Source organism: Tripterygium wilfordii, chromosome 8 (genome assembly GCF_013401445.1).
Source record: "Tripterygium wilfordii isolate XIE 37 chromosome 8, ASM1340144v1, whole genome shotgun sequence".
NCBI lineage: Eukaryota > Viridiplantae > Streptophyta > Magnoliopsida > Celastrales > Celastraceae > Tripterygium > Tripterygium wilfordii.
The window spans coordinates 2729159-2748344 of record NC_052239.1 but is presented as its reverse complement, the minus strand read 5'-3'; the positions used below and the strand labels follow the sequence as shown (position 1 = coordinate 2748344).

The 19186-nt window shown below is 37.1% G+C and overlaps 4 protein-coding genes across 5 annotated transcripts; 3 read left to right on the top strand and 1 right to left on the bottom strand.

Moving 5' to 3' along the window:
• The first annotated feature begins 990 nt into the window (after window positions 1–990).
• On the top strand, window positions 991–3678 carry LOC120003247 (pentatricopeptide repeat-containing protein At3g16610-like). The gene has a single exon (XM_038852142.1). It carries the CDS (start codon window positions 1006–1008, stop codon window positions 3307–3309), a length of 2304 nt encoding a protein of 767 aa, XP_038708070.1. The 5' UTR covers window positions 991–1005; the 3' UTR covers window positions 3310–3678.
• A 3560-nt stretch (window positions 3679–7238) lies between these two features.
• On the bottom strand, window positions 7239–11023 carry LOC120004472 (meiosis-specific protein ASY3-like). The gene is made up of 5 exons (XM_038853830.1): window positions 10870–11023; window positions 10192–10279; window positions 8010–9485; window positions 7575–7895; window positions 7239–7473 (listed from the first exon to the last, which is right to left on the bottom strand). The coding sequence occupies exons 2-5, from the start codon at window positions 10228–10230 to the stop codon at window positions 7336–7338; spliced, it is 1974 nt and encodes a 657-aa protein (XP_038709758.1). The 5' UTR covers window positions 10231–10279; window positions 10870–11023; the 3' UTR covers window positions 7239–7335.
• A 780-nt stretch (window positions 11024–11803) lies between these two features.
• On the top strand, window positions 11804–16738 carry LOC120003508 (protoporphyrinogen oxidase 1, chloroplastic-like). Of its 2 annotated transcripts, XM_038852518.1 has the most exons (5): window positions 11804–12332; window positions 13938–14097; window positions 14221–14324; window positions 15213–15476; window positions 15861–16738. In XM_038852518.1, the coding sequence occupies exons 1-5, from the start codon at window positions 11931–11933 to the stop codon at window positions 15993–15995; spliced, it is 1065 nt and encodes a 354-aa protein (XP_038708446.1). In that variant the 5' UTR covers window positions 11804–11930; the 3' UTR covers window positions 15996–16738. The 2 variants fall into 2 exon arrangements, with proteins under 2 accessions (XP_038708446.1, XP_038708447.1); XM_038852519.1 differs by lacking the exon at window positions 15861–16738 and having other exon boundaries at window positions 15213–15721.
• A 1247-nt stretch (window positions 16739–17985) lies between these two features.
• Window positions 17986–19186, top strand: LOC120004423 (auxin-responsive protein IAA30). Its single transcript, XM_038853773.1, has 4 exons — window positions 17986–18232; window positions 18345–18550; window positions 18639–18738; window positions 18910–19186. Exons 1-4 carry the CDS (start codon window positions 18087–18089, stop codon window positions 18959–18961), a joined length of 504 nt encoding a protein of 167 aa, XP_038709701.1. The 5' UTR covers window positions 17986–18086; the 3' UTR covers window positions 18962–19186.

Sequence of the window (19186 nt, the reverse complement as noted above, 5' to 3'; positions counted from 1 at the left end):
ATGATTAAGCCTAAAACAATTAATGTTAATGTATTGAGATTGTCAAGCCTGTTTATAGAGGTATTATGGTCTTAATATCGTAACCAGTGATGGATTCAGGACGCAAACTCATTAGCAGAACAGTTAAGTGGTGCGGTCCGAGGGTAATGTCCTCGAGAATTTTTTTGAAGTTAGTTATATGGTATGAGTATAGTCATTAATAATAAAACAATACATCATTATTCATTACAATTGTTCTCTACGAGTTTTCATATTATGAAAAAGTTCGAGTAGAAAATCATTAGTAATAGTTCTAAGCAACTCTCTTTAACAATTCCGCATGAGTCAACAAATTGCAAAACCACATCCATTTGTTCTTTTGTTAGGGAATGGACCTGATTAATTTGCATTATGGGTGTCTAATTAATTTTTGCATGGGCTGGTACCTAATACCCAATAATTTTTTTTTCTTCAAAATTTCAATGGAGGCCCAACCCCCATGAACATACTACAGGTCCGATATTTATTCTCTGTTCTTGATACTATTGTATTCCTAGCAATATAGGTGGAGGGAGTAGTAAGAGATAAAAGGACATGTCACTTCATAAACAAGCTCTAATTCACAAATCCAAATCGACTAATTGTTATCGGATAACACCTATTTTAGTAGAAATTTCTCCATTTCGAAATGTATCGAAACCTTAAATTAGGGGTCTCAAGCATTTTTTCTTGTATTTAATCCTATTTTTTTAAGGATATTTCATCCTACCTCGATAGTGGATAGGCCTTAAACAATTAATCAGGCCTTAAAAGAGAACCCAATCAATAGGAGGGCCTAAATCTGAGCCTTAACAAGGCCTTAAATAGAGCCCACATCCATTCATGACCCATGGGCTTGGGTTGGATTGAGGCAACCGAATGGGCCATGGCTAAACTAATGGGTCTTCAAAGCCCATCTTCTAAACCGAAACCTAACTTCATCAGCTTTACTGCTTTAGCAATGAAGGATGATTCAGTCTCCTGAACATGCTAAGCCGAGCTCGACACCACTTATCGTCGATATCGAAATTGCCTTCATTTCCTCGCGGACCCAAGTCGACACCGATATCTGTACACCAGACTATCCAAATCATTCCATCCCTTATCACTCGCCATCAAGCGACCTCTCTTACAAGTCTTGCTTATGGTGATCTGTTCTATTTACTGAAAGCACCACCCAATCCATTTGAAGTTAAAAGATTACATGCCGTTTTACTTGTCAATGGTTTCTTTAGCCCCATCAGTGCCGATAGAGTTCTGGGTTCGCAGCTTGTCAGTGTCTATGTCAACTTTGGCTGTCTCCGGGAAGGACTTCTCGTCTTCAATCTACTACCTTGCAGGAGTAATCTGGCTTGGAATGCGATGCTCCGAGGTTTTGTTGATATGGGCCAATTTTCTAAAGCAATTGAATTCTATCACTTGATGCTAGTTCAAGGTATGAACCCTGACAATTATACATACCCAATTGTTTTAAAGGCTTGTTCTGAGTTGAATGCGCTTGAAGAAGGAAGGAGGGTGAAAGATTTGATCGTATTCAACGAGATCCATCGTGACGTAAAGCGCAATATTTATGTTGAATGTGCTTTGATCGATATGTTTGGAAAGTGTGGCAGTTTAGTGGAAGCACGGCATGTATTTGATGAAATGCCAAAGAAAGATTTAGCTTCGTGGGGTGCAATGATATGTGGGACTTTGCAAAATGGGGACTGGTCTCAGGCGATATGTCTGTTTAGAAGGATGAGAATGGATGGCATACACCCTGATTCGGTAATTGTGGCAGCCATTCTTCCTGAATCTGGTAGATTGGGTGCAAGGCATCTAGGAATGACCTTGCAAGGCTTTGCTGTAAGGAATGGTTTTGATAGTGATTTGTATGTTTCCAATGCTCTGATAAATATGTACTGTAAATGTGGTTGCACTGTTGAAGCCTGCAGTGTATTTTGCAACATGGAGAACAGGGATGTAGTTTCTTGGAGCACATTGATTGCTGGCTATGCATGTAATTGCCTGCATCGCGAAAGTTTTGAACTATATCTTGAAATGAATAGGATAGGAATGAGCACAAATGCAATGATTGCAGCAAGCATTCTTCCTGGATTAGCAAAGCTTAAATTGTTCAAACAGGGGAAGGAGATGCACAGTTATATCCTAAAGCAAGGGTTTGAAGATGATGTTGTTGTAGGAAGTGCATTAATTGACATGTATGCTCATTTGGGGTCGGTGAGAGAAGCCGAACACATTTTTAATATCATGTCTAATAAGGACATCAGCATTTGGAACTCAATGATTGTTGGGTATTCTCTAAATGGTGATATCAGTTTAGCATTTGGAATCTTCCAAAGATTATGGGAATCTGATCTGAGACCGAACTTTATAACCCTGGTGAGTATGATTCCAATGTGCGCGATGATGGGAACTCCTCGACAGGGGAAGGAAATTCATGGCTATGCAATTAGAAACGGTTTCACAGCAGTAGTTTCTGTTGGAAATTCTCTAATAGATATGTACTGCAAATGTGGTTTCCTTGAATTGGGGCTAAATGTTCTCAGTCAGATGATGGAAAAGAATATTGTGACATACAACACGATCATCGCTGCACATGGTACTCAAGGACAGGCTGAAATGGCTTTTTCATATTTAGAGCAAATGCAGGAAGCCAGAATCCGACCCAGTAAGGTCACTTTTGTAGTACTCTTGTCAGCTTGTAGTCATGCTGGTCTGGTCGAGAAAGGCTGGCTATTATTTAATTCGATGATCGATGATTACAACATTCTGCCGGAAATGGAACACTATGCATGCATTGTGGACCTTCTAGCTAGAGGAGGTCATCTTGAGGATGCATTTAAGTTCATCAGACAGATGCCTTTGGAACCTGACATAAATGTTCTGGGAAGCTTACTTGGTGCATGCAGAGTTCATAATAGGTTTGATATTGCTCAGTTTATTGGGAAAGAAATCCAACAGAAGAATACGAAAGATTCGGGGCACTATGTTCTTTTATCTAATATATATGCCTCAACCAAGAAATGGACTGATGCATCAACGACCAGAGCAGCAATAAAGGAGAGGAGCTTGACAAAGAAACCTGGAAGTAGTTGGATTGAGTTAGGTTCGCATGTTCACAAGTTTTATGCTACGGATTTCATGCATCCAGAGTTCAATAAACTCCAAGGGGCTCTAGAGTGCTTACGGTTTGAGTTGAAGGATGAAGATCACAAACCCAATCTGGGTTTGCCTTCTCTTGGTATTGAAAATGGCAATGATGAGCTATTTAATCTTGATGTCAGCTAAAGGTCCCAACATAGCAAATGTTGTCTGTGATAATTGATATGCCAAAATGAGACTCACTTTCTGAGTACTTTTCGGCTTGAACAAGACTCACCTGAGACGGAGCAACTGCCATTGAGCAGAAGAGTAATATGCCCTTTTTGGCATGAAGCCTGCTGGTCATGGTGTTTCTTCAAAAAGCATAGAGGTTTCAATGGGAGGGGTAAAGAAAACCCTCAATACTGCTCATCTCTAAACCCTTATTTCATGGGCTGACTAGCTGAATAGTTTTCTTTAAATTTCCCCATGCTATGCGTTTTGAGCCTAGGAATGGAGAAAAATAAAGAACACAGAAATGACATAGGAGCAATGAAGCTTTTGAAGTGAATTCTACTGCTTTTCTATACATTATGCTATCTATACAATTAATAAGAGTATGTATACCTACTGCTATATAGGGAAGGAGCAATTTCATTCAATGCAAGGGCTTGAAGGCAATTTCTCAAGATCAATGACCATCTCCAGGAAGGCTTAATGCTGAGCTATGTCCTCATCCATTGAGATAGCAATTGAAGTCAGCTCAAGTTAGACTATCCTCAGGAAAACAGTCAGCTATAACATGTTTCAATTGGAGCATCTGTTTCCTTGCTGACTGCAATAAGTCCGAATCAACAGATCTCATGTTAAGCCAAATGTATAAGCTCCTTATCATCGTCTATAAATTTTAGTGCCTGACCTTCTCCATAAGCACAATTTCAAGACATGAGAATCCTACCTCAAGTGGATAAAACCTGGTGATTTTCTTAATATAGTTTTAAAAGCTAATGTGTGTGACTGATAGTTGAAACTCACTTAACAAGACTGCAATCAATGCATCTGTAAACAATTAGTCAATTAAGCATGTATCTTGCGCTCAAATGTCCATTGATCAGTACACTCAGCTTAGATGTACATAATAAATGATGACAGCATAGCTATTCTGAACATCAATAAAGAGTTAAAGACAATCAATTAGCAACTAAACATATTATTCACAGCACATAAGGGATCAGCAATAAAATTTTTACACAAAAAAAAAAAAAAAATAGAAAACTTGCCTTGTGAATGGCTGTGATCCTTCTTTGGGCATCATTGAAGCGGCTCTCAACTGTTGCTCCAACTTGCAAGAGAATCTTCTGGTTTAAAGCTTCTGTAAACAAAAAAAAAAAAATGTAAGCACGACCCAGCAAAAAAACTTGTCTCCAGCAGCTATATGTATTCAAATTTATCAAACATTGTAATTATACATACTAGGCTTCAAATCCTCTTTTTTGGTATGTAAACGACTTGGTGCAAATTCAACCTCGTTAAGTATTTTGGTTGCATAATTGCAACCAGGCAAGCAGGGTAACCAGAAGCTGTATTTTACAGTCCAATACATGATAGATTATAAACAACCTTTCCATTAGGCCAATACCTCGTTCTACATGAATGCTGGACTAAACATCATTTATGCAGGATCTGAACCATTCCTGTTTGTTTCTCAAAACACATGGTGGTTATTCATGTTGTTTGAAGATCATGACATTATATATTTTTGTTTGCCTAGTAGCTATGGCCAGTCAGTATGTCAGCATGTTAGTATGTTGAACTAAACACTAGAACGCTTCATGTGGAAAACCATGGAAAATAAATTTTCCATGATGGATGATTCCAGACCAAGTGGTTTCATCTATATATTCTCATTAAGGTTCATACCAACAAAATACAAGCATCACTGATCAGCTTGCATATACCAAAAAGGTTAAAGTCCATATAATCACAAAATTTCACTCAATGTGTTTCCATTTCCCAAATTAGTAAACCCAATTGACTTCCAGTACAAATTAAACATTTTATATTGTCATTTTCTGAACCTGAGATGCAATGCCCAAAACACATAGAAAAATGTTCATTTGATCATTTTGGAACTCAAATATTTGCAGGCATTGTAATAGAGCACAGTTACATGCTTGTTTATTTAATTTGCAAATTTGCAAGTATCACTTAACAAAATCATGAAATTTCACAAGGGATATCTATTGAATATGAGATGCAGTTACTTAATTAAAGAAATGAATTCAAAAAGTTTAAAGTTCCATACTTTACTTTTTCATGATTCCCTTCAACTCGATCTGGTTTGCTTCCAGTCCTTCAAGTGTGTTTTCACAATCTTGGAGATGCTGAAGAACAACCTCCTGGAATTTTTCATGCATAGACTTCAGTTCTACTTGTTGCTCTGCATGAATATTCAATAAAATAGCGAAATTTTCAACTTTCAACCAAGTGAAGTTCACGTCAACACTAAAGCTTTCTGATCTACTGAGAGTCAAATTATTTAATGAATTCTAAGTTAGATCTATAAAGTATAAGAACCCTAAAAAATGATATAGGAGAAACTCATAAGGATTGAGAAACAGGTCCCTATAAGTCCCTAAAATCTGTCAGTAAAACCGAACTTTTCATATATTGAGTGGTAACGACCATTAGATATAGCACAGCTGTTGGTTACCAGAAAGACAGTCTCAAAATTTCAGTTGTGCTCTGCTCATAATTATAACATTAATCCTCAAATGAAGTTAGCAAATGACCATAAGGTTTACTACACCTGTAGTTGAGGAATAAGAGAAAGTGATACTAAATTGAAACAGAATTCACAGTGATAATACATTCCCTTACTATGAGTCATGACTGTAAACCAACTTTAAGTGAATGAGTAAGAGGCTTTTTCCTCTCCTTTTTTTTTCTTTTTTTTTGAATTAAGAAATTGAATCTCCTCTTCACTTAGCCAGCTTTACATTTCATTACAGCATTGCTGTTTTCTTGCAAGACCATTTGCAAATCCTAGAGATTTCTTTATAGAGTTGGAACTCTCAGGTGCCTGCATGAGTCATTGCCTAGTTGCCATGTATGAGATCAATGTCACTAAGTTCACTAATGGAGTAATGGTTCAAAATTTAGAAGACTCATTACAATAAAAAGCACGAGTTTATTGGCTAATACGATGTAAAAGATAAACAACTCTCATGCGCAAGACTCCTGCAGTGGGTGTGGTCAGGGACAAGACAAGATATACGTAGACCTATTCTGTGGGGAGACTTCCAAGAATTGAGCATGTGACCTCTAGGTTACACCCATGAACTCTACCACTAGGTGACATGTTCGTATGTGGCTAATACAATGTATTGTTCAAAATCATTTAATATGCATTTACCAAGTTGCTAAAGGGAAATAATTAATGCCAGGTCAGATTTTTCAGATAATCCCAAGTTAAGTTAAACATGACGACAAAAAAAAAAAGCAACCAAATCTAAGTTGAGACCTATATTTGAAAGCAATAAGTTTGGATCATTCTAGTTCCAATTACAAGTTAATATCAGTTTACACAAATTCTTTACCTTGGAGTTTTGTTTCCAGAAGCTTTCTTTTTGATTTGCTAAGGCTTGTCAGCTTGTCCCTGGAATAACGAGTTCAAACTAAGAAGGCTTACACAAAATAGGGAAACCTGCCAGCTTGGAAAACCTACATATTTGTTTGAATTTGCAATTCAACATTGCCTATAACTTCTTCAAATCGATGCCCCTCACCAACCTCGTCTAGAATATCACGACAATTTCCCAACCAATTATTTGCAATGGCAGCAGTAGACTCATTAAGAGCATCACGCAATGCAGAAACAACTTTTTTTGCTCCCTCTAATGCCAAAGCAGCCTGCATTAATGTTTATTCCTGTTGTTCTACCAACTCCGCATCATTATTAGCAATTGCACCCTCAAACTGACTATCATCTTCATTATGACACATTTCTGGGATTAAATTTAGGTTCACCGATGGTGAGAAATGCTGATACGAACTGGAAGTTTGCATTTCGTCATTATCAGAATCATCTGCAAACTGGAAGTTTGCATTTCGATTCCAATTTGATTAGATAAATGTCTAAAGGAAACATGCTATAAAACTGGGTTCCCATGTCTGATAGTCAATATTTAATATTTTCTGTTAATCATGTTTCTTCTACTACATGGTTATTACCTATAGAGGGGTTTTTTTAGAGCTCTCATAATCCCCTTCTTCGGATGATGATTCATAAAAGCTGCCAACTGCAAATTTTCTTCTTTTCACGGGTGCTGCTTTCCTAGGAGGGAAACCTTTCGTTTCCTCTACATCATCCTAAATTTCAATAAGGAAACACAAAGACATAAAGAAAAACACTGCAGCTTAGAGGACTCAAAAATACATCATACAATCACATTTGAAACAGTTAAGGATACTGATGATTCAGCATCTGCATCTGATTCATACTGATAGGGTTTTGAAATGTGCAAAGTCTGGAAACTCTGGATATTTTCTGCACTAAACATTTTCTTTCCCAGTGCAGGACTGTGAGCACCATTCTCCACCTGCACAGTTTTCGGTCTTGAGAGAGGGAAGGAGCTTGAACTGGGTGTTTTAATTTTAAAAGTTGGACTTAAGAATTCATCCCGTGGATCTGGAATATTTATCGAAAATGGATGATCAACATCTTCATGTTGAATCTCATTTACAGGTGCTGGTTTCCTTGGTGGAGAACTGTTAGGTTCCTCTGCATCAGCCTAAAGTTCAATAAGGAAAGGCAAAGAAATTAAAAAACAAAATAAGAAAGAAATTCACAGCTTAGAAATCTGAAAAACACATTATTTAATCACATTTGAAGTGGTCAAGGATACTGATGATTCTAAACCCGCATTTGATTCATAGAAATCTGATTTTGAAGTGCGCAAATTCTGGAAGCTACAGATATTTTTCACACTAAACATTTTCTCAGCAAGTGCTGGACTGCGTACAGCCTTCTCCATCTGCACACTTTGTGCTGGACTTTGGAATTCATCTTGTGGATCTGGAATGTTTATCGAAAAGTTATAACCAGTGTCTTCCTGTTGAACCCCATTTTCTGGTACTTCATGGCTGTGGATATCAACCTGCGAACCAATTTTGTTTGTTTCTCTCTGATTCTCAGCAGGGCAACAATCTCCTGCATTACAAAGTGGAGATGGTCTCTCAGATGGAAATGGTATTTCACTTTTGTAAGTCTCCCTTGGAATCTCATCAATGCGATTTTTTTCAGGAAAGTAAATCTTGCGTGCCTCAATTTTGGAACTTCTCTTCTGATACATCTTCATCAGAGAAGCTGAGGAGCCACCTTTTACAACTCCATCTTGCTCGTGAGACCACCCTCTTTTGGAAGAGAATAAGTTCCTCTCCTGATGTTTCTGCCTGTGAATAGAGGATGGATCACCCTTAGTTTTGAGATGTCGCACTTTAGTTGTCTTTCGTGTCAAAGAACAAGTAACTGGTCTTTTAATAGTCCCATCGGCAATTTCTGAATCTGTTTCTATTAAATCTGAGTTCTGGTTAGGCTTGCCAGATGTCTCACCCTTTCTATCAACAACTCGCTTAACAACTGCATCACCATTTTGATCAAAGATTTGGTTTTGCTTTAAATTATTCCCCTCTTCCTTATTAATCTGAGAATGCTGGCACTTAGGCGAAGAAACAGTTCCTAGTATCTGAACAAGATTCATTCTCAAAGTTTCAGTTCTCTCAATCTCTGCTTTACCTGTAATACCCTCAACCACCCGTTCATCCGACACAGTGACGTTATGACCTGTGGCAAATGTAAATTCCTCCACCCTCTGTAAGCTACCATCTCTTTCTCCAGTGCTCTGATAAGTGTCACCGCTAAACTTTTTCCCCTCGCCATCGCGAGAATGTGCCATTGAGGTTTGATTTGTGAATAAATGAACTGAGTAATTCACCGGTGCATCCTTTGCTGCATTTAGTTTCCTCTGCTTCCCCTTAGTAGTTAGTGAAGTGGAAGATCTGGCATGTGCAACAGTCTCTGGTTGAGGTGACTTTTCATCAAAGGATCTAGTGCTTACCCGGGGAGAACCTGGTTGTTCTGGAGCTTCAATTTGCTTCCTTTTGATAGCATCTCTCATTCCTTCTGCTCTTTTTCTTCCTTCTGAAATATTTTCTTCACTTGGTCTCATTCTTTCTGCATTTGGCTCCACAACCTCATCTTCGTTTGAAGCTGCAGATCTTCTCTTTGTTATATGGTCTACCATCATTCCAATTGAAATCTTTCTAGATTGGCTGGATGGATGATAATAACTACCAAGACTCCAACAGTTGCTCATTCGATCCTGAAATACATCATGACAGAATTACACAATGCCTTTCAAACATTAAAGTTTCAGCGTTTACTATAAACTTGAATTCAATCAAAAAACAAATTTACAGTAAAATCCGGCTTCTTCTTCAATATGAAACTAATGTCCTTAAACCAAGATTCATATGGCCCTGAGCTGTTCCCAATATCGCTTTGGCAATGGGTCCTAACAAGTTGAAAATGCTACGGAAAGCGAGACTGATTATTTAAAATAATGACCTGAAAGGTAGTAACCACAAATTGAAGGACATTGTTGGTAACTTAGAGATCATTATTTTCTATTAAAGAAAAAATGTTCTTATTTTTAAAACGTAGGATTAAAATTGTAATTTTTTTTTGGATACTCGACAAGGCATATTTTTCAAAACCGAAGGCAGCAAAAAAAAAATTGTGTGCAAATCAGATCACTTTAATGCAAAAAATATTTTAAAACAAGTTTGCAATGAAAACTGAAAAGTAAAATACAAGCATGCATCAAAATCAATGCATGCAAGGAAAATATCTCTTGTTGACGATAAATGAAACTGATAATTGATGTGCTACAGAGATAATACGAAATAAACAGAACAGAATGACAGAGCCATATATATAGATGGTTAAACTCAGGAAACCAGAACAAGAATTATGTTCGAACACTTCCTCCCCAAAGTAAAATATTAGTGCTGGCATTTGTCACTTACATCATGTAAATTTTTAAGCACGTCAACCTCCATTGGCATAATTTTTTGGGTGGGAAAGATGTCAATCGGCGCTGCTTACAGCTGCAACCTGAAGAATGACCAATGTTAAAATTTAGAACCTAATGAGGAAAGAAATTTGTCCAGTTCTCAGCAAGCATGAGAGTGGAATCTTCCTCTTCTATTATAATTCTCACTTGTCTCACCGGCTAAACGTAACAAAATGAACTATGAAATACAAAAGGCAAACTAACCGAAAGAACCCCAAAACAGGAAAGAAACGGTGCCTATAACAACAAGGTAGTGCAGAAGAAATTATCTGAAAACGAAGAACGAGTACAATATCAAGACCCCTTGTTTTAGTACCCAAATTCCTATAGAAACTGTATTTTTCAAAGAGAAAATATCGTGAAATTTTGTACAATCTGAAACGATTAATTAAATATCTGAATATGATGAACATGCTAGGGTTATAACTTCACAAAATCAGAAATCATGGAACACACATCTGAAAAGGTGAATTCGAAACAGCATAGCTCATGCAGCATGACAAAAAAAATTTAGATCCAACATGCGAAATGGAGAATAAACCCTCTCAGAAAGCTAGAAAGAAGCGCCCGGAATCAAACGATTTTCAGCATAGAAACCATGAGGGTTAAGCGCAATCATCCGATCACTTACAGGAAATGTAAAATCGTACTGAAGAGCTTCACTGTCAAACCCGTACGTTTCTCTCCAAAACAAACACTCGCCGAGAACTCTATTTTCCGTGGAAGAAGAAGAGCAGAATTTGAATTTTTGGTTAGCTTCGCAGAGACGAATCGTGGCGGGAAATAAAAAATAGCGATGTTTGTGGCTTTGTGCTAATTCGAAACGGCCTACTCGTTCTAATTTATCGGCGGTGCGCATCGTGCACACTCCGTTAATAGACTATTTTAACCTTTTGTTTTCCTTGTTAATCTTTGCAATTCGGAGAAATTTCAATTTTTCCCCTTTTTCCTTCTTCGAAAATTTCTCCTTACATTTTATGTTAACTTATGAGTTTCTTGAGACATCCAATGTCTAGACAAGTATGACCATATGAATAACACTATTTTTTGACTCCGTTTTTGATAGACCTTACTCAAGTTATGTTATAAACTGTGAAAAATAAACTACCTTTTAAAATGTGAAATAAATTGGTGAAATGTATAGATGACACTAATTTTATAAGTTGTGGAAAAATTTATTTAAATTTAATTTAAAAAATAAAATAAAAACTTTACAAAATGATCAAATTTTATGTTTGGTATATTTCAAAAAATGGGATAATAATAATCTCTTAAGAATGGGACTATAAAAGTATTACTATTGTTATTGCTAAAGATATAACTTTGATATTCACTAATTTATTGGATGTAAATATAAATATATATATATATATATAATAATTTACCAAAAGTAAAAAATAATTTTAATTCACTCTAATATTGCTTTATCCGGTTCATTTCAATCCTATACTTTTTAATTTTAGTCCAATATTCTACAATCCGACGTACCGAACAAAAAAAAAAAAAAAACAATTTAACCCATCGAAGGAAATTTTTCTGAAGATGGAAGGTCTTTACGGTAAAAAGCTCTGAAGGCAACGCAAGGAGTAAGCAGCCTCTGCGTCCTTGCTTCCTTGCTCTGACAAACAATCACACTAACGCGAGCCAAACACCGCATTACTTCTTCTCCCTTCTTCCTCAGCCCAGCCCGCGATGACGACCATCAATGGACTCTCACTGCTCCATTCAATGCCCTCTCTCGTCCCTTCCTTTCCCAGAACCTACCCCATTCAAAGGCCCTTCAAGCTCCGCTGCTCTGGCGGAGAAGATTCAGCCTTCACCTCCACAATTTCTCCTTCGATGGTCGGCGGCGAGTCCATATCTGGAGGAACGCATTCTTCCACGGAGGATTGCGTGATCGTCGGCGGCGGAATTAGTGGTCTCTGCATAGCGCAGGCTCTTACCAACAAGCACCGGGACGTTGCCCATAATGTGATCGTGACTGAGGCTCGCGACCGCGTCGGTGGGAGCATCACCACCGTCGAGAAGGATGGTTATCTATGGGAAGAGGGCCCCAACAGTTTCCAGCCCTCCGATGTTATGCTCAGTTTGGCGGTGTGTTCTCGTCAATTGTGTATTTCAGCTTCTTGAATTTGACTGGCAATTTAACGGCATTAGTGTTTTAAATTTCCTTCGAGGTATAACTCAATGTAGCTGGATTTTGCTTGGGATTTTCATGTGCATATTCTCTGAAGGCTGAAATGCATTCTAAATTATGATCTACCAGGATTTTACATTAACTTTACTCATTAGCATTTGTCTGGACTGTAGTATGGATGTGTTCAGGCGTGCATGTTGTATGGTTGAGTCGGTAGTTGATGCTCTTATGATTGCAAGTGGATAATGGCTTGAAGGATGATCTAGTTTTGGGGGATCCTAATGCGCCGAGATTTGTTTTGTGGGATGGCAAGTTGAGGCCAATACCATCTAAGCCAACTGATTTGCCCTTCTCTGACTTAATGAGCACCGGTGGCAAACTCAGGGCTGGCTTGGGTGATCTTGGAATCCGACCTCCACCACCAGTTTGTCCTCTTAAATTTCTCTTGGCTTGACTTAAATAATGACTATTGCAATTTCAATAAAGTCTTCATTGACAGACAAACACACGGATAAGCTCTTGATGACTGCAATTTCTCATAGTGTTCTATTTTGACAAAGGTGACAGGATCATGAAGAATAAGTTGAGGAGTTTGTGCGCCGTAACCTACGCGGTGAGGTTTTTGAGCGCTTGATAGAGCCATTTTGTTCAGGTGATTACACTAGAAGTTTTTTTTAATCCTTTTCATCATCTTGCATTCTATTGGAGTATTGATTAGACAAAATAAATAATTAGCGGGGTATGGGCATAAGAGTACACTTCAGCAAAGTAGCATTTAAGATTAATTCTATCCATTGATCTTTAAGTGGCTTACTTTGCCTTCAGCATCCATTATGCCTATGATGGTTTTGGTATCCTAGATGATTACTCCATGAAATTACCTCATGATAAACTGTACTTAACTGTTTATAGCATTGCTGGATTGTTTGTTGTCGGTAATGTTGTATTTCAATATTTTTGAACTTAAACCTATTTTAGCTGTCTTGCTCAGTCATGTTGGGCATGTTTGGATGTAAGAAATTTTTTTATATGTTTTTACTACTTGATTGTGAATTGATTCATCATTGTGTCTAGGCGGATGTAGGGTTGGTGTCCCTTGCCCAATTGTTGTGTGACAATTTTAAAACTGAAACCAACTTTTTCTTTTTGCTTCTTTTGGTTGGGAAAAATCCGATGCAATGATCCTCTTAGTTGATCAGTTTGCTTCTGACATTGGATTGTGTGTGTGTTGTTGATTCTTTGGGTAACTCTTACAACAAAAGCTTCAATAGTTGTTGATTCTTTGGGTAACTCTTACAACAAAAGCTTCAGTAGGTGTAGCTTTATGTGCTATATGGTAAACCTTTTTGCTTTTTTATTTTTGTTCTTTCTTTCTGGTGCATTTTACTGTATTTGTGTTGACTTGTCCTAGTGAGACTCTGCTAATTGTTCATATGTTTGCAATCTACTAGACTTGTTGACGCGTTGTTTGAGTGTCTCTTAGATTCTTTCTTTCCCCCTTTTTTTGTTTGTGAAATAATTCTGAAGATATATTTAGAACTTTAATGTACAATTACTTGCAGACTGTCGCTGCCGATGCACTTGTAAAATTTTGTTATCCACCAGTGGCTGTAGTATCCATCTCGTACCCTAAAGAAGCAATTCGGACAGAGTGCTTGATTGATTGTGAACTTAAAGGGTTTGGCCAAGTGCATCCTCTCAGCCAAGGAGTTGAAACATTAGGTAATGTTATTAATTACAGATGTATGCCAGTAGCAAGAATTTTGCTTGGCACTTAATACCTAACTTTGGTAATAAGAATAAAATGTCAACCAACTTTCTGATGGACCGGAGTTGGTTCTGCAGGAACTATTTACAGCTCATCACTCTTTCAAAATCGAGCTCCAGCTGGAAGAATTTTACTCTTAAACTTTATTGGGGGAGCCACCAACCCTGGAATTTTATCCAAGGTTAGTAGATGGTAGAGTAAGTTTCAATTTGGTTGAAGAAAAAAGGTCTCAATTTAGTCATGATGATGCAATACATTAGGTAAGGGCTGTATGGCAGAAGATTGGTGAATTTGGATAAAGCAACAAATTTAAATTTGCTTTATAATATCATCCTGGAATGTCAGGAATTATTCACGATGTTGTATCAAACTTACCAAAAAAAACGATGGTAGAGTTGTTTTATTCAACTTTGATTTTAAGTTTAAACACATGATTACGGGTTTCATTTGCTAAAAGATTGGCATAAGTAACTCGCAAGTCGCATGTTCACTATAGTTCTTAATCTTGGTTTGTTTCCTTTATGTTTTTATTACACATTTCAAAGTTTAATACACGCTCTTGGAAAACTGATAATCATGACTGATGAGTGAAAAATTTAGGGCAACTACGTTTAAGCTTTAAATTTTTATGTTGTGCATGCCATTCCCGTTGATTGTGATCAACACATGTTTTTCTATACATTTGCATGGTCTGTGCGTTTGCGTCACAGTTTTTATCATGACTATCATCATCAAAGCCTTACTCACCAAGTTGGAATCAGTGACATAAATACAAAATGGAAGATATGTGGTAGTGTTCAAGATGTGCATTGTCTTTCCACCATTTGAGTTTACATTTTTGGCTTCTTAATATATAATCTAGTGGCCCTATCTTTATATACTACATAGTCTACCTTGCACTAAGCCACTAAGGTCGTGCAGTGCTGTTTTGTCCCGGTTTCTTTTAGTAAATTTTCACTTACAAGTGGAACTTTTTTTTTTCAGGGCTTCTGGCCCTGGGTTTTGTGACCCAAGATGTTTGGTTTAGTTTGTGTTCTGTTTACTTACATAAAATTCTCTTTTCCTACAGACAGAGAGTGAACTTGTTGAAGCAGTCGATCGTGATTTGAGAAGGATGCTTATAAATCCTAATGCAAAGGATCCACTTGCATTGGGTGTGAGGGTGTGGCCGCAAGCCATTCCCCAGTTTTTGGTAGGTCACTTTGATATCCTAGATGCTGCGAAATTTGCTCTCAAGGATTGTGGGTTGCAAGGGCTGTTTCTGGGAGGCAATTGTGCATCTGGTGTAGCATTGGGCCGGTGTGTGGAGGGAGCTTATGAGATTGCTGCTGAGGTGAATGATTTCCTCTCTCAATATGCATACAAATAACGACAGATCCCTTGGCTTCTAATTCAAAGGCTGTTTTCATTTTGTAGATAGATAGAAAATGTCTGTTAGATTGTTCCATTGAACCATGCATAGCTTGCTTTACTGGAGAGTTGATTCTCATCTTAGGCATCATGTAGCTTCTACATGCCTGTAATTTCACCATTATTTCCCCGGTATTGTTATACTAATTGATGATGATAAGAACACTATATATTCAGTGCTTTATGTGATTGGAATCCTTACAATACACAAACAGGCAAGTGAGACGCTTGCCATCACCAATTTATTTCTGTAACTTTCTAAAAATCAGCAACTGACAGCTTACATTTCATGCTTGATTTGAGACAGATGGTTTGCATGGTTGGGCTTATATTACAAGGAATTCAGGAAGAAAGCAAGCCTAAGAGCAGGATCATGCCCCGTGTAGGGCTAATCAAGGAGACATTCTTACACGGGGAAATTGAAAGCAATCCTACGTTTTGACTGATGAAAACTCGAGAATTCCAAAAGGAGTAGACAGACTAAAGATGATGGATATAGATGGTTCTGGGACACAACAAAAGGATCCCAACAAAAGGAGAAGAAAAAGAGGGATTTGGTCTACTGTTATTAAGGTAATGACTCCTTCAAGATTTGCTTTCTTCTTCTTTTTCTTTAATTTCAAACACAGATGGTAATCTAGTGACCCCAAAAGTCTTTGGAGTAGGGGAAAGTAGCCATCAAAACCCAATTGAAACAACATTACGGTAGGGCTGGTAGGGGACATTTTTACTTTCTCTTTTTTTAAAAAGAGAAAAAATCTCACTTCTTCTCTGAACCAGATTTCCTTTCTTTAGGTCCAAGCAATATTTGTTGTAACTTGGTCTTGGTCCCCTTCGTTCATGTCAAAAAGGGAACATGAAGCATAATTTTTTACAAGAGATGTCTATAACGGGGCACGTGGACTAAACACGTGAGATGAAGTTGTAATAAATCTGACAATAAATCATCATAAATCATAATGCATGATAACACACACATTATCATTTTTCATAAACTAATAATGCACTTAAAGACAAAATTATGTTAGGTCCGGATAACTGAATTTGTTCGACTTGAATTAAATCAAATTTGAACATAAGTTATATGTCCGAAATTCAGATTCAAACATAAAATTTTTGTCTAGTTTAAAATGGAGTATTAGTCCAAACACATATTTATTATTCGGTTTATTTGTCTGGATTTAAATTAGTCTGGATTTGATCAATTAAGTACGTTTAAAATCCAATTTGGGTTAAAGTTCGGACACGTAAATACTTCGTGAACACGTGAATGTTGTTATACCTGGAACCGACCCAGACTCGGATTTTTTTTTAGCCATTCCTAAATGCACTTTTGTTGATTCTTTTTTTCTTTTTCTCTCTTTTTCCTATATCAAATTTGTTTCTAGTCAGATTTCTAAAGTAATCAGAACCCGACACCTGCATAATTAAAGCTTACTCAATTACGGCAAATGTGTAAGCCATTGATTAGTGCCAACGTTAAAGCTTTGATTTGATTACTTTGCACTATTACTGTGAAAACTTGTCTTAATTGTTCAACTGTGTTTGTTTTTTTCTCTGCTGAGTGCTGACTTGGGACATTGAGATGTTTCGTGTTTTACCTGCATGTCGGAGCATTCCCCCTGTACATTTATCAGCTTTGTTCAAATCACAGGTTAACTCTTAATTATATGTACTGCTGCTACCAATGCATTGTAAGGTGTTGATTCGCAGTACACGATGGAGATTATCCATTGAACATTGATACGAGATATATATATATATATATTGTGTTACTATTAGCTTTTTACAATAATACATGTTTTTTTCTTTTCTTTTTCTTTTTCTTTTGTTAAAGGTCTCAGATACCGATGCCTTTGTTGTTTAGAAACCTATGACTTGTCTACATTCATTTCTTTCTTCCAGTACAAATCAATTAAATAAACACAAGAAAATGTGGTAATTTGCATTAAAAAGTTATTAGAGCTTACAAATTTGAGTAAAACAACAACATTTGTTGGGATTTAATATGAAGCTTGATGACTTGATCCGAGAAGATTATTGTGAATTATGAGACAAGCAATGTGATTCATAATGAAAGTCTTGATCCCTCCATTAACGAGAATTTTTCTTAACAAAGTCATATGGGTATGATTTATTCATAAGAATAAGAATAAGAAAAGTCATGCCAGTAGGATGTATTAATAAGGACAATGTCATTAATGTGACGTATAAGAGACGAATTAACCAATAAACATAAACAGTATTTTGCACATGAACCACATTTTTGTATTTAAGCTGCCTAGAAAACAAAAAACATGACATAATTAATCCAAGTGGGCTCTGTTTTGACTAGTGTACATGTCTGCTACTCTGACTACATAATCACACCAACCATTGGTTCTCAATGAAGCAAATTTGCCTTCAAAAACTTCTCTCTCACAAGCAATCTCTCTCTCTCTCTCTCTCTCTCTCTCTCTCTCGCTATTTAAAGCTAAGGTGGCGGCTTCTTTGTCTTCACTACACATCTGCAAACAAACAAAAAAACCTAAAAATGGGCAGAAGTAGTAGCTGCTCTTCATCATCTACTGTAAGTAGTAACTTCCGTTCACAGCAGAGGAGAGATCTAAGCACAGATCTTAGGCTTGGACTTAGCATTAATTCGGCCTCTCACCAAGACAACACCACGTCTTCACTCAGGTACATATACATATATATATATACACACACAGAGTATATAATGCAATGAATTTATTGTTGATTGTTTAGTCTAAGATTCGATATGAACTGGGTTATATATGTGTGATTTCAGAGAGCAAGAATTGGAAGATTGTCCTGATATGGGAAAGATGGGAGTTGTGGAAGAAGAGAATGATGATGAGTGTAGTAGTGCTACATTCTTTGTTAAGGTTTACATGGAAGGAATTCCAATTGGGAGAAAGCTGGACTTGTTAGCTCATGATTGTTACCAAGACTTGATAAGAACTCTTGACCTCATGTTCAATACCACCATTATCTGTTAAGTAACTCACCATCGTCATCCTCATCATCTAGCTTTTGTGTATTTTGCTTCAATTGATCAATTTTGGGGGAAATTTTGGAACAGGGGCAGAGGTGGATTGTGGGTATAATTTGGAGCAATGTCATGTGTTGACATATGAAGACAAAGAAGGAGACTGGTTGATGGTTGGGGATGTTCCTTGGGAGTAAGTCTCATACACTTCTTCTCCTTTCATTTCTCTCTTTTTTTCGATAATCGAGAACGATACGTACAAGTCTACCCTTTAAACATCCTATATGGGTTTAAACTCATGTGGCATGCACACACAGACTAATACAAATTATGTTCATGGTTTATTGTTGTTTTTTTTTTGTAGGATGTTCTTGTCTGCTGTTAGGAGATTAAAGATCACAAGGGTGGAAATATAACTGCTGATTTTGGTTACATCCTTCCTGCAAGGGTTTTGTTACAAATCTTTGTTCATGTGTACATTTTGTATACCAAGAGATGCAAGCAATAGCTAGCTAGCAAGCTTAAAGCTTTTATTTGGGATGATTTTGAGTGGAGACTGAACATAAGACTCAACATATTGTATTAGCTTTGATAATATCATCATCATGTGTGCATGGGATTTTCGATGATATTTTCATAAA

Excerpts from the sequence above, each read along its gene's own strand:
- LOC120004423 (XM_038853773.1), top strand. The coding sequence starts at position 18,087 with ATGGGCAGAAGTAGTAGCTGCTCTTCATCATCTACTGTAAGTAGTAAC. Across the intron at positions 18,233-18,344 it reads AACACCACGTCTTCACTCAG|AGAGCAAGAATTGGAAGATT; the intron begins GTACATATACAT and ends GTGTGATTTCAG. Across the intron at positions 18,551-18,638 it reads GTTCAATACCACCATTATCT|GGGCAGAGGTGGATTGTGGG; the intron begins GTTAAGTAACTC and ends ATTTTGGAACAG.
- LOC120003247 (XM_038852142.1), top strand. The coding sequence starts at position 1,006 with ATGCTAAGCCGAGCTCGACACCACTTATCGTCGATATCGAAATTGCCT.
- LOC120004472 (XM_038853830.1), bottom strand. The coding sequence starts at position 10,230 with ATGCCAATGGAGGTTGACGTGCTTAAAAATTTACATGAT. Across the intron at positions 9,486-10,191 it reads TGCTTAAAAATTTACATGAT|GATCGAATGAGCAACTGTTG; the intron begins GTAAGTGACAAA and ends GATGTATTTCAG. Across the intron at positions 7,896-8,009 it reads ATGCGGGTTTAGAATCATCA|GCTGATGCAGAGGAACCTAA; the intron begins GTATCCTTGACC and ends ATTGAACTTTAG.
- LOC120003508 (XM_038852518.1), top strand. The coding sequence starts at position 11,931 with ATGACGACCATCAATGGACTCTCACTGCTCCATTCAATGCCCTCTCTC. Across the intron at positions 14,098-14,220 it reads CCAAGGAGTTGAAACATTAG|GAACTATTTACAGCTCATCA; the intron begins GTAATGTTATTA and ends TTGGTTCTGCAG. Across the intron at positions 14,325-15,212 it reads ACCCTGGAATTTTATCCAAG|ACAGAGAGTGAACTTGTTGA; the intron begins GTTAGTAGATGG and ends CTTTTCCTACAG.